The sequence below is a fragment of the Mchenga conophoros genome, linkage group LG17, assembly GCF_057382185.1.
Source record: "Mchenga conophoros isolate Kocher_MC1m ecotype Shallow Benthic linkage group LG17, M_conophoros_male_GT1.1, whole genome shotgun sequence".
In the NCBI taxonomy this organism is placed as follows: Eukaryota; Metazoa; Chordata; class Actinopteri; order Cichliformes; family Cichlidae; genus Mchenga; species Mchenga conophoros.
The window spans coordinates 1,553,551-1,566,423 of NC_140542.1; the positions used below are offsets into that span (position 1 = coordinate 1,553,551).

Here is a 12,873-nt window from a genome sequence, read left to right on the forward strand (position 1 = left end):
TTCATTTTTCCACAATATATTTTTAATGAGAAATACTGAAGACCTCGTCAGTCAGACCAAGTGATAAATGTAGTTTTCAGTAACTTCTGTTAAAGAAACCAGCTGACATTGTACTACATCACATCATGTCAAACAAAAGGATAGAAATGTGCTGTTAAAAATTTATTGACTCAACATCTTTAAATGTACATGTGTGGCATCAGCTAACATATATACAGACATGTTTACCATATGTTGTTTCAAAAACAGGACACTCCTGCTCTCTTCCAAGTCAAAAGTATGTTCAGTGGAAGGTTTAGCACAGTTAACTTGAGTGTGCACCACATACACATTTGCTTTGGGCAGTTTTATGGAAATCAATGTCTACAACCTGGAACCCTGAGGTTTACTATCACATTACTCAGACAAGCAGTATGGAACAGAATGACAGACCCATTTCGGTGGTAGTTTACTGATAATAGGGCCGATACCGGCCCTGATCCGGATGGTGCGGACCAGGCATTTGGCCCTGGGGAGGGGGTCCCTGCATTCGTGGAGGTGGGGGTCCTCTTGGGGCGGGCCACATCCCAGGACTGAGCCCTCCTGGCTGGGTGAAGGGGGGACTGAGGGTACCCTGGTCTTCAGGGAACTGCTGCATGGAGTTCGGGTTATAATGATGAGGTGGTGGGGCATTAACAGGAGGGCCGCTATGCTGTGGTGGAGGTCCTGGGGGTGGGTGATTCATGTAAGGGGGTATCATGTGCGTTGGTGGAGGAGTAATAGGTGGGGGCGCTGTGGACATTGGGGGAGGAGGGGCCTGGTTGTACACCATGTGTGGTGTCCCAGAGGCCTGGGGAGGATGCTGCATTGGGTGGGTAATGGGAGGCGGCGGGGGAGGTGGGGGACCAAAATGCTGTTGAGGTGGTGCCATCATATGGTGAGAGTGCGACACTACGGGAGGCTGGCCAGGATAGTCCCCGGGGTGGTGGTGGGGTGGCTGGCCAGGGCCTGGCCCAGCAGAGAGGGGCTCGCGAGAGGAAGAGGAGTCGTCTTGAATGGGCACAGTGATGAGATTACTGTGCTTACGAGTTGTTACCGTGGCAATGCGGAATGTCTCAGGACCCAGAGAAGGAGTCGGGGGCGGGCCTTCGTGAGCGGAGGGAGGTGGCGGCTGACTGTAAGGATCGTGGCTCCCGTGCTGGAGCGGGTTGGTGAGATGGACATGGTTCTTGGGTAAGTGAGGTGGAGGCAGGCGGAAACGCTCAGATACATCAGAAGCAGGGGGCAGGTGCACGGGCTCCTGGCGGCCTGCAGAAGACTTGGCAGCCCTCATGTGGCGGTGGTTGACGTGGGCCTGGAGGTCACGCTGAGACAGGTAGGTGCGCTTGCATCCTGCTACAATGCTGCACATGTAGAGGGAACCACGTTGGCACTGTTCAATGCGCTGAACCGGGTCTGTGCAGTTATAGAGGGTCAGGCTGAAGAAACACAGACAAAGTCAAACAGCTCAGTTATTTAGTTGGACAAGTTCGCTGTTGATCTAATCAACCTATTTTTGGACTGGGGGACTTCACAGTACTCACAGACAATATGCAAACTCCACACAGCCTGTTCGTGGCTTAAACCGCAGGACCTTTTTTCATGAGACCACAGCTCCAACACCATACCGCCCCAACTGGTCAATGTGGCCCTTTCCACTGGTACCTACTCACCTCGACTCGGTTTTCCATTAGGTGGTTGTACCGGGTGCTTTTTTAGTCCCTGCTCAGCCGGGGTTGCAGTGAGCGGGGTCAATGCAAAAACCTCTGTGACCTCAGCAGATTGCATGCCACTGACTGTCCAGTCTACGGCGTCACTCGCTGAGTTAGAGGAGCAACTCCATCAGAAAAATCAAAGCTGCCATTTTTGAAACCTGCCAACATTATGAAGGCTCGTGAAAACCGACTTCATGGCCCTTAAGCCTGACAAGAAGCCACAGGCTGAGGTATACCATTGCAATTACTGAGCTGTATTTGTGTCTCAAACAAACAAAGTCAGAGTTTCGGACACATTGCTACAACAACCCTATGTACACTGAGGTGCGACTCGGTTGTAATAGAAAAAGACCAAAACACAGTCGAGTTGAGTGGAGCTGAGTAGATACCATCTCTATTAGCCCTGTCCAGGGTGTACTCTGTTCAGCCTATCACAGCCTGCATGGGCTCCAGCCTCCCTACAATCCTGAAGTGGATGCTGTAAGTGCTGCCTTTAGTTTTCCTTGCTATCAGAATGCTCAGTAGGCAGTATTTCTACGAGCTCAGCAAGTAAAATATTGGCCTAACACAAAGAACTGTCTTCAATCTGGTTGAGGAGGTAGGTGGAAAGACTTTAACTGTCAGAGAGAATGATTCAGAGTGCTTCGTGCACCTGGCAGCGTGGGTGTCAATCTACACGACTGCAGGTTTTAACAGATTATTCAGGTTCCCGTTTCACTTTTACAGGACAAAAGACTTCAGATGTTGGCTTCAGATTTTCTTGAGGTCCCATTCCTCACGTCACTAAGGCTACGTCCACACTAGCCTGGATAGATTTGAAAACGCTCCGCGTCCACACTAGTGTTTTCAGTCGTTCTCACAGAGTTGTGCGTCCACATTGAAACGTCTGAAAACGCTTACGTTCCAGTCCTGCGCATGCGTGAAGATTCGACCTGCCTCATTTCCGTCTGCCGCTTATTTACTCTCCGGCTCTTTGAAACGTGGCGGCAGAATGTCGATGAAAAGCAGCGAGTTCTTTAAATAGACTAACGATGACGCGGAGTCGTTGCTGTGAGTAACACAAAAGTACAACGTTGCAAAAGCGAGTGAGAGTTAAAGAATTTGAAGAAAAGCTCTCTGAAGCATCTACAGACTGATATTCATCTTTAACAGGGCTGTCAAACAGAACAGCTGCTGTATAATACCCTCCGCTATCTGTGTTTAATTGGTCACATGACTGCATCACATGACTAACACTACAGCTGGGAAATATAACGATAACGATATGTGTTGCGAAATAACTTTTTCTCGATAGAAAAGTTAAACTATTGCGATAGGCCTCGCCGCTCTGGTCCTCTTAAAAAAAAAAAAAAAAAAAAAAAGAACAGCCAATCCAAATTACGTAGCGCAGAGCCGAACCAATCACAGCCGCAGCGTCACGTGACTTGTTACGTACAGCACAAGTGCCAAGCCGCACATGTGTATTTGTTTGGGAAGCAGCCAGCCGCCGTGCCGCCCGGGTAACGGAGGAAATGAGTGCGCCGACTAGAAACATCAACCGAGCGTGACCGAAGGTTACCGAAGAGAAAACAGATGATGGTTCCAACGCCGGAGAGATTGTCGAACGGAAGAGCCAAAGAAGCTCCGTAGTGTGAAGGTATTTCTGCTATTTCAAGTCTGACAAAAAACAGAGTAGCTGCACTGTAAATGTGCCGAAAGCAAGTCTGGAAATACAATAAAGCGGTGCAGCTCAGTCTCTGACTGGAAGCGCTGATTCGTCATTTGGCTTTTGTCAGACTGAAGTAACTGTTACAACTGTTTGAAAAGCTCAGCTATACAACAAGGAGAGATTGAGAATTTCCTTTTAGTTCTCAGTTTATTTGATACTGACAAAAGTTAGTCAGTTTTGTCTGTTCTTCTGTAACACAAACTAAGATTTATTTTTAGAATTAATATTTTGTTTCTAAGTGGAATTGACAGTTTAGTCTGTTTCGTTTGTTCTACTTTGAAACTTAAACGCTTTAGCGGCTGCCTTTTGTGTAGTTTGCAATATTTGCCTTTATTTATCTGAAAAAGTCTCATGTTCCTTAAGTACATCTACCCTGTTGAACTTATTATGGGAAATAAATATTTAAATAAAAACAAGCTGCTGATTATTTCACATTTTACTTGTGAGCAACGGCACATTTAAATCTTACAAATATAGTTATTTGGCTGATATCGTGATAGATATCGTTATTGCCTGAAATGAAAAAAACATATCGTGATATGAAAAAATCTCATATCGCCCAGCTCTAACACGCATCATCCGTTTTTGAAAGTCTGTTTTCGCTGTCCACACTGTGACGCAAAAGCACCGTTTTCAAATGTGTGCGTTTTCGAAAGCGTTTTCAATACGCTGCGTTTTCCTTGAGCAAAACCGCCGTTTCAGTGTTGACGGGAGGCCAAAACGGAAAGAAAACGATGCGTTTTCAAACAAAAACACATTAGTGTGGCCGGAGCCTAAATCAGGGACATCTTAGTGGCTTTATACTGTAGTGATTTTATGCCCCTGCTGCTCAAAGTACTTGCAGGAGTCGACTTTTCTGGCATCCAGCCATCCTTATTTTACCCTCATTGCCATGTACCAAAGTTAAATAGTCTCACCCTGGGCACATCTTCTCTCCTTTCTTCTCATGAAGTAGAGCACAGTCATAACAGAAAACATGTTTGCAGGGAATCTGAGGAGTCAAATTGGCAAGAGTTAGACAGTAACATGACTCTGAGATGTTGTGCAGAGACACAGCAATAAAACATGTACCATCCGTCCATACAGCTGAATAGGGAGACCGCATTTGTCACAGAAGTGAATCGGAACGTCATCCTTTTCTCCAATCAAGTTTAACTGTTGAAATAAGAGGACACAAAAATATGACACGCATGTAATGACCACTAAAACCAGATCATTGTATACTTTTTCTTTAATTCCAATACTACACGTCTTACTGGTGTGCCAGATGCTGGTAATGATGCTACTTAATCATTAATATTGTTTCCCCTCACACAGCAGACGTACCTTATAGTCCCAGAACAACGGTTGTGGAAATCTCCTCTGACTTGCAAACACATCACCAGCTTTAGTTCCACAGTCAAACCTGTCCTCTTGCTTAAAGCCAAAGTTATCTGTAGTAGAAAGAAAAAAACAAGAGTAGCATTAATAAAACAGTATTTAAAAAAACCTGACACTTTTCCCAAAGAGGAGGGCAAGAACATAGCACAGTGTCACTATCCAAAGGAGCTTAAAATATTCTGTGTGTATAAGACAATTACATGTACATGGAAACTAAAATGAAAGGTACAAATAAAATCTAAAACGCTTACTTGATGCTGTCCTCATCATCGACTTCATGATTACTTTGTTAAAAAAAGAAAAAAGAATCAGCATCGGTATGGCAACAACAGAAACTTCACATAAATAACATTTAATAACATCTAAACTGAATTTATGAGGAAAATAATAAAAAGGACATCCATCTTCTGTACTGTGTGCAAGTGCCGCAGTTAATCCTTAAACAGCATGATGACATATGGCAGTAGGCTGTCACAGTGCTACTGTGTGCCAACGTATTATGATTCCAGACTGGATGACTGTAAAAGCATCAATAATACAAGTGTTACACTTTCTGTTAAACTGATACTGTTATGATGTATTGTAATTGATACGCCACGACAGGTCAGGCCAAGAATAAATGACGGCTGTGAGCGACAGAGACAGCTGTACAAAAGTACAACAACATACAAAAATGCTTGGGATCCTTTTTTTGAGTATTTTGGATCAAGTCCAAATAACAAAGATGAGCCAGCAAATATGGATGAACTGTGAGCTCTATCTGCCCAAAGAAACGTTCAAACTACCACTGCAAGTGTCACTGCACAACAACTGGTAAAGAAAGATGCCCACATGTCAACCTGTAAGTCTGTTGCTACCACTGGCACATCATCTCTGTTCAGCCCACGAGTACGTCGCTGATACCTGTGTAACACGTCATCGAGTCTACAATGACTCCTACCACCAGAAGAAAAAATGAACGTTTTTTCTCCCTCCACAGAGATACTTAATATACTGCATGGTGGCTCCGTTGTGTAATGTTTTTTACATTTGCCTAACTTGTGAAACATTCGTGGTTCAGGGCAGGAGGAGAGACAAAGCACACTGTGGGCAGCCAAATCAAGTGTGCAGCCCAACCCACTGGAGTGGGGATGAAAGAAACGTCTACTCCATATCCTGCACATATATCCCAGTGAAATGTGACAATGATATGAAAAAGGAACATCTCAAAATAGGGCTGTGCGATATGACCAAAATCTCATCTCCCGATATCAGACATCTATCGTCCGATAACGATATAAATCACAAAAATGTTACATTTTCTGTAAAGTCTGTGAATCTCGGGCAGCTCGACTTGGTGAAGTGTTTCCTGCCTGTTCTAACGTTTGAGTCTAAGGTTTATTTTTTAGCACTTTGGCGGCTCTTTTTTTTTTACTTCTCATCCGTAAATACTCTGCATCTTTCACGTGATTCAGTTTATTTTGAAAAGTCTCAACAGGATCTTGAGCTTTATTGTGAAAGGTTTATGTGGAACATAAACAAGCGGACACGCATATAAAAACAGGCGCTTGTCCATCCGTAGTGTGGTTATATTAAATATAAGAGAAATAGAGAACTTTAAGAAATTAATAATAACTACAGCGACCATCAGAACCATGAAAAAATATTGCTGTAAACAGTTTATTTTGCGACACCACGAAACAAACGACAGCGTAAAATGAAACAATAGATGTTTATATATCGTCATATATATCGTTATATCAAACAGCCCTATCTCAAAACTTATATTGCAGAAAAGGAACTCCATTATTTTGAAAAGAGGAAAGGTTGACCTTTACAAACACCAGCTGAAAGACACCAACAACAATGCATTAGCTACTTTAAAAACTAACCAACAAAGAGTTGAATATCATTAAGCATGCTATGTTTATATACTTTACAGGCAAACGTACTAGGCTACCTACATATTATAGCTGCTCAGCTGGTGTGAATGGAACTCTGCATTGGCAATTTTTACAAACCATGCACCTTGGCACTGCTTTGTAGCTTTATGTGGGCTGCAAATGTAAGAAACATTTCATGAATTGACTTATTTCAACTGCCACAATATTTTACAGCTCCACTCTTGAATTCAGTGAATGACCCATGTTTGTAAAGGCAGCCAGCTATTCAAATTTATATACAGTGGCAATAGGATTGAAAAAGTTTTGATTAAGAGGTGTGGCCCAATACTTTTGCCTATACAGTGTGACATCATAAAAACATTAGTGCTAATGAGCATTTTGTACCACATAGTGTGCCTACCATCTTCTCCAGGCTCACTTTTACAAGTTCTGCTGACAGGTCTCTGGGGGCGCTGCTGAGGTTTGCTCCTTATTGGCTGCTTGGACAGAAGTTTGATGGGGATTCGTCTGCGAACATCCGGGCCTCCCAAACTCCCAGAGCCATCGCTTCCTTGAAGATCATTGTCTGTGGAAGAAAAAGAGTATATCAACTGAAACAGACTGCTATATGTTCTGCGCTGTACATTGGACAGTTACAGAGTTAGTGAGGGATACCTCATGTGGTGGACTCAAGAGCCACACCAAAATTTAACAGTTACACATATCCATCTACAAAGAGTTGTTTTTAAAGCCTTTAGGACGTCACTGGATTGTGACAGTGCTTGTAACAGAGTCCCTTGCCTGTTTACATTGGTTACATAGATTACAAATAATTTCATTCTGGAATTAGACTTTATGGTGAAACTCAGTGACTCATAGGTTAAACAGGATGCTTCTTTTTGGGTTCCACAGTAGATCATCTGCCTCCGTCTCATCCAATCCCCATCTTCTATCACACCAACCTCTGCCTGGCAGCTCCATCTTCTGTCCCAGCCTTGCCTTTGTCTCCAAACTGCTCAATATGAGACATCTAATGCTGTACGTGTTGGTCACTCCCAATGAAAATGTTAACATCTTTAGTGGACTACCATCTTGTAACTCTTCCTTTCACTCGCGCCATTATTATTCAGTAACAAATCATCTTTGACACTCATCTCTACCCTGCATGGACTCTTTGCCATTCTTGTGTATTGCCCGTTGCTTTGGATGGCTGACCCCAAATATACAACTCATCCACCTTCATTACGTATACTCATCTTCACCTTTCCACACGCTTCATTCACACACAACCTTTCCAGGCGTGATACCTTCCACCTGCACCCACTCTCACAATGTCGCCTACGACACAGAAACTTGTACCTGTCCCTTAGCAAAGCCACAACAAGCGAGGAGGAGCTCAGAGCCGCAGATATTTATAGTTGGCAATGGTTTATCACTTTAGTGACACTGCAGTAATATAAACAATTGGAAATTAGATTAACAACGTTAGCGTTTCGCCCTTAATACTATCAGCAAAAAAGGGCTCGTGTATGTGGGTTAACAGTCAAGAGACTCGTTATAAGATAGTTTCTTTATACAGCTAAGTGGTTAGCATATGCTAACAATCAAGCCGCATTCGCGCCCCAACTAAATCGCAGCTAGCCGTAAACCCACTAACATGTGAGAATATATAGTTTGCAGTTGAGTTTAATAATTGCATAAACTCTGGTGGAACATTTCGTGTAACCCTCCAGACCAACTTAGGGCGTAACGTTAACTTTTGGCGAGAAGTACTCAAGCCTTTTTTGGCTAGCCCGCACCATTCAAGCTTTAATGTTCCCCTGGGAGATTACGGGTTAGCTTAGCAAAACCACTTTCCACGAGGGGGCTTTGTAGTCACGTTAGCTCTTAGAGCTGGTATGAAAACGGCTACGCAGGTTAAAAAATATATAGCATGAATAACAAGTTTTGCTAACGTCTCGGCCCTACTTTGCATTTTGCTTACCGCTTTGGTCCATGATCCAACGAGTGATCGCAATGCATTGTGGGATACGAGAAACTGACGAGGAGAGGAGGTGAAGTGAAAGGGAAGGAATGAGGATAGGAAAGAAGGAAGCGAAAGAAGGACGACGCAAACAGGGTTAAAAAAATTAAGAGCTAAAAATAAACTGTAGTTAGTTCACGTTAAAACCAACAAAGAAAAACAGCCGCGCGTTTATTATGCCCGTGTACAGTTGGCCTAAATGGCTGGGTAACAATACTGAAAGTAAAGACAGGACGTCGTTGTGATATTTAACAGAAACGATCGTCCATTTGTTTTCTGTATCGACGCAGTTCCTCCTTTACGTTTTACGCTACTACCTGCCACAGGTCACATCCTGTCAGTCATGAGAGTGACTGGAAAATCTGAAGGCTTGGACTTTCTATCATATTTCATAAACATGTTGCTGTAAAGTTCAGGTTATTATTTATCCACTATTTACATTGTTTTAGCAGAAAAAAAGCTAATTGTATCCTTTGCTTAGGCTGCTGCCCCCGCGACCCGGCCCCGGACAAAGCGGATGAAGATGGATGGATGGATGGATGTATGTATGTATCCTTAATAAAAAAATATCTGCTGCCATAGTTTAAACACTTGTTAGATCATCCAACATGTGCTATCCATGCATATTTACTTAGAATGAAGCTTGTTTCACAGCTGAACTAATTCACATTGTTTCATAGAGTTTCTAATACATACTTTGTCTAAAATGAATGTCATCAAACACAGAAAGAAGGTTGCATTTTGACTTTCATTGTAAACTGCTGCACACTCAGGCAAAAGTCCTGAGTCTGCCCATATGGGTTTTATTTTGCTAGTAAGTAAAATAAAAGTAAGTAAAATTGTATTTGTATAGCACCTTTCAAGATAAAATCACAAAGTGTTTCACAGAAGCTAGAACATAAAACAACATCAACCAAAGGCAAGTTTAAAAAGAAGGGTTTTAACTGTTTTTTAAAAGAACTGACAGAGTCTACAGATCTGAGTGGAAGAGAGTCCCAGAGTCTGGGAGCCACAGAAACAAAATCTCTGTCACCTTTTGTTTTTAATCTAGTGTGCTGGACAACCAGCAAGCCCTCAGGGACCTGCTGGGAATATCAGGATGAGGAAGATCACTGCTGTAAATTGGAGCCAGTCCATGCAGTCCTGAGGGTCAGGATTATATTATGGGGAAACTGGAAGCCTTGGTCAACAGCCTTGCAGCAGCATTTTGAACACCCTGCACACGTTCCAAGGAGGCATGAATCTGCTTAACATGAATATCCAAGGACAGAGCTGTAACACCAATCTTCCTAATAGAAGATTAAACAAAAGCGAGGGGGCCTAAATGTTTTAATACCAAAGGTACAAATTTATCAGGAGCAAAGACAAGGACTTCAGATTTCTCAGCATTAAGTTGAAGATAATCTTCTGCATTCCAACCTCTGATAGAATCTAAGCATCTCTGCAAGATTAGAAGTTTAGAAACATCATGTGGCTTAAAGCAGATATATAGCTGAAAATCATCTGCATAGCAATGATACGAAATGTCCTTAAAAGTGCTGAGAAGTTCCTGAAGAGGGAGTAAATATAACAAAAACAGTACAGGTCCCAGGACAGAACCTGTGGCACACCAAGAGAGGTGAGAGAGGACCTGAGCTTGGAGGAAGCCACAGAGAAGGATCACATAGATTTAAACCACTCCAAGGCCGTTCCTGATATACCCACCCAGTGTTTTAGTCTATCTAACAGAATATAATGGTCGACAGTATCGAAGGCAGAGGTCGGGTCCAACAACAGTAGAGCAGTGCACTCAGCATCATAATTCATCAGTATATCACTGGACACTCTAAGAAGTGCAGTTTCAGTGGAATGAGCTCTACGTAAACCAGATTGGAAATGATCAAGAATGTTATGTTGATCAAGAACCGCTGTGAGTTGCTTGGCCACAACATTCTCTAAAATCTTGGCGATAAATGGTAATTTTGAGATAGGTCTATAGTTGATAAACAGAGAAGCATCAAGTTTTACAAAAAACAGGCACCTGACCAGAAAGCAGAGAGGCGTTGATGATTGTAAGCACACTAGGACCAGTGGACTGAAAGACCTTTCTAAACAAAGGTCCAGATAAAACATCAAGAGGGCAGGAGGACGGGTTCATTGAATCAACTAATTTGACCAGCTCAGGTAAGGACACTCAGATAAAGTCAATGGTTAAGCCTAAAGAAAAAACGAGGTGTGTGTCCTTGGGCATGTGTGGGGCCAGACACATGCTGTGTAAAATTAAAGTAGTAGAGAGTACAGATTGTACAATTCTGAAAACCTTGCAAGTCAGTATCAGGTATGAGCACCTTCTTCAGCACAGGCTGTTGCTCTTTTAAGCAGTTTTCTTGTCCAGGAAGATCATGGATCTTATTTTATTTCAGACATAATTAGTCCATGTCATTAAAATAAAGGAAAAGCACTCTTCTGTGAATGTTGGCCACTTTTTGTTCCATTCTCTAACAAGATAGTCTCAGGCTGCTTCGATAATGTTGATTTCTTGGGAGGTAAATCTAACAGTGCCATTGTGCATGTCTCAGGTGCACTGGAAGCAAAACGTAAATAAACGAAGTGAGACTCCGAACTGCAGCCATGGTACACTACAAAGCAGAAAACCCGACTGGTGTCAAGTCTTTATTGTGCATTTTCCACCGATTGTTTTAAAATTACAGAATGATCTTGCCTGTAAATGTTTATTAGTTAAAATGCAATTAAATATAAACGGCACTCTTCAGACAGCAGGTTTATAGCTGCAGGTTTTGAAATAATACGTATCTCATGTGAAAACGAGGACAGTTTGATGTGTGATAGCAGCGTTGCATCACTCAGCGCTTTAAGATGTTTTGGAGAGCTCGGTGCACGGTCTCAAGTCGAGGCACGTCCCCGACGCGCGTGCCCGCAACCATGTCGCCATTTTGATTCGAAAAATATGACTGAGTTTTTCCTGCTTTGCGTGCTAAACTTAGCCCCGCGTTTGAATTACTTTGTGTGCGAGTACGTATCATACACTTTGCATTTGAAATAACTCGGATTGTTATTAACACCACGTAGTCATTCACGCGGGGGAACAGTTTATTTTGTAGTCTTCTTAGCCACATTTGACTATCGTTAGCTAAGTTGAGCTAGCTAACGGCGGTCTGTGCTGTCGCAGACTGACCCCTTCTTCAAAACAAATCACTATTCGCTCACAGGCTAACGTATGTTAGCTCATACGGCTAGCTAACAGTAGCTGGACAGCTAGTGATTTAGTAGCTGGCTGCTTAACGAAAAACAGCAACAACTCGGATCACACGGAATTACTCGCAGCGGACATTCAACCAAAGGTACGTTTTAACCGGGAATTCTTATCGTGAGTTTGAGCGTAGAGCTAATCTTAACCCTGCTGCTGCAGCAGCGACAAAGTTAAACCCAAGTTAGAGAGCTATTTAAGTTGGCCGCTCAGTACACGTTAACCGTTGGTAGCTAATTAGCTTATGTGCTAATCAGAGAAAAGGAGGAACTAACCTTAGCTGAGTTGTTCCCCAACTTTAGAAGTTGGTGTCTAAATATCGTGAATTAACACTGATCGAGATATCAGTGCTGGTCTATCGGCTAACTTCGCACAAGGACTCAGTAATGGCTGTTGGATTACTTAATCGATGTTAATGTAACATAGTCGTTAACTGTTAATGTTTAGTCCCGTCGACGTTAACAGAACTCATTTTCTGACCGATACGTCTCTTTAAATGCTGCATGTGTTTTTTATAGCTCGGTAACTAAAGAGCCAACGTTACTTTAGGGGTGTTCGGAGTCGGCTGAGGCCAGCGACGCAGACTTACTGAGCTGGAAGTAACTACACACTCTGTAGGTGAAGTGGTAGTTTTATCTTTCATGTTGGAGTTACTGGTGACTTCAGCAGTGTATGTGCTGTAGCATCGATCCCATGTTAGTCTGGTATCATTTGGGCATTTGTGCCCTCCTCTGGAGTTAAAGTAAACAGAAATCTGAGCCCCCACCGTCAGTCAGTTGATGTGCATGTTGATCATGCCAGTGCTGTGGAAGCTCAGCTTACATGTCTTCAGTTACACACCAGTGTCTCTTATTGTCAAACAAGCTTAAGAAATCACTTCAGTTACAACAGTTTATAAAGTGTGACGCGTTACCAAATCC

The 12,873-nt window shown here is 42.8% G+C and overlaps 2 protein-coding genes across 6 annotated transcripts in view; one reads left to right on the top strand and one right to left on the bottom strand.

Moving 5' to 3' along the window:
• LOC146554833 (E3 ubiquitin-protein ligase Hakai-like) lies at positions 1–12,381 on the bottom strand. 3 transcript variants are annotated; one of them, XM_085252599.1, is made up of 7 exons: positions 12,229–12,381; positions 7,105–7,269; positions 5,073–5,105; positions 4,768–4,874; positions 4,513–4,596; positions 4,359–4,432; positions 1–1,457 (listed from the first exon to the last, which is right to left on the bottom strand). In XM_085252599.1, exons 3-7 carry the CDS (start codon positions 5,098–5,100, stop codon positions 449–451), a joined length of 1,302 nt encoding a protein of 433 aa, XP_085108725.1. In that variant the 5' UTR covers positions 5,101–5,105; positions 7,105–7,269; positions 12,229–12,381; the 3' UTR covers positions 1–448. The 3 variants fall into 3 exon arrangements, with proteins under 3 accessions (XP_085108725.1, XP_085108724.1, XP_085108723.1); XM_085252598.1 differs by lacking the exon at positions 12,229–12,381 and adding an exon at positions 8,668–8,975; XM_085252597.1 differs by lacking the exon at positions 12,229–12,381 and adding an exon at positions 7,646–8,175.
• ppp6r2a (protein phosphatase 6, regulatory subunit 2a) overlaps positions 11,604–12,873 on the top strand; it is an 18,971-nt gene continuing 17,701 nt past the window's right edge. Inside the window, exon 1 of one of the 3 annotated variants that reach the window (XM_085252595.1) lies at positions 11,604–12,047. The gene's annotated coding sequence lies outside the window, so the exon portion shown is untranslated. The remainder of the gene's footprint in view (positions 12,048–12,873) is intronic. The other 2 variants (XM_085252594.1, XM_085252596.1) reach the window with 2 other exon arrangements.

Bases quoted from the DNA above. Each gene is read 5' to 3' on its own strand.
- LOC146554833 (XM_085252597.1), bottom strand. From the start codon at position 7,757: ATGTTAACATTTTCATTGGGAGTGACCAACACGTACAGCATTAGATGT. The intron at 7,270-7,645 runs GTTGGTGTGATA...TTTCTTCCACAG, and splicing joins GATGGAGCTGCCAGGCAGAG to ACAATGATCTTCAAGGAAGC. The intron at 5,106-7,104 runs GTAGGCACACTA...TTTTTAACAAAG, and splicing joins AAGTGAGCCTGGAGAAGATG to TAATCATGAAGTCGATGATG.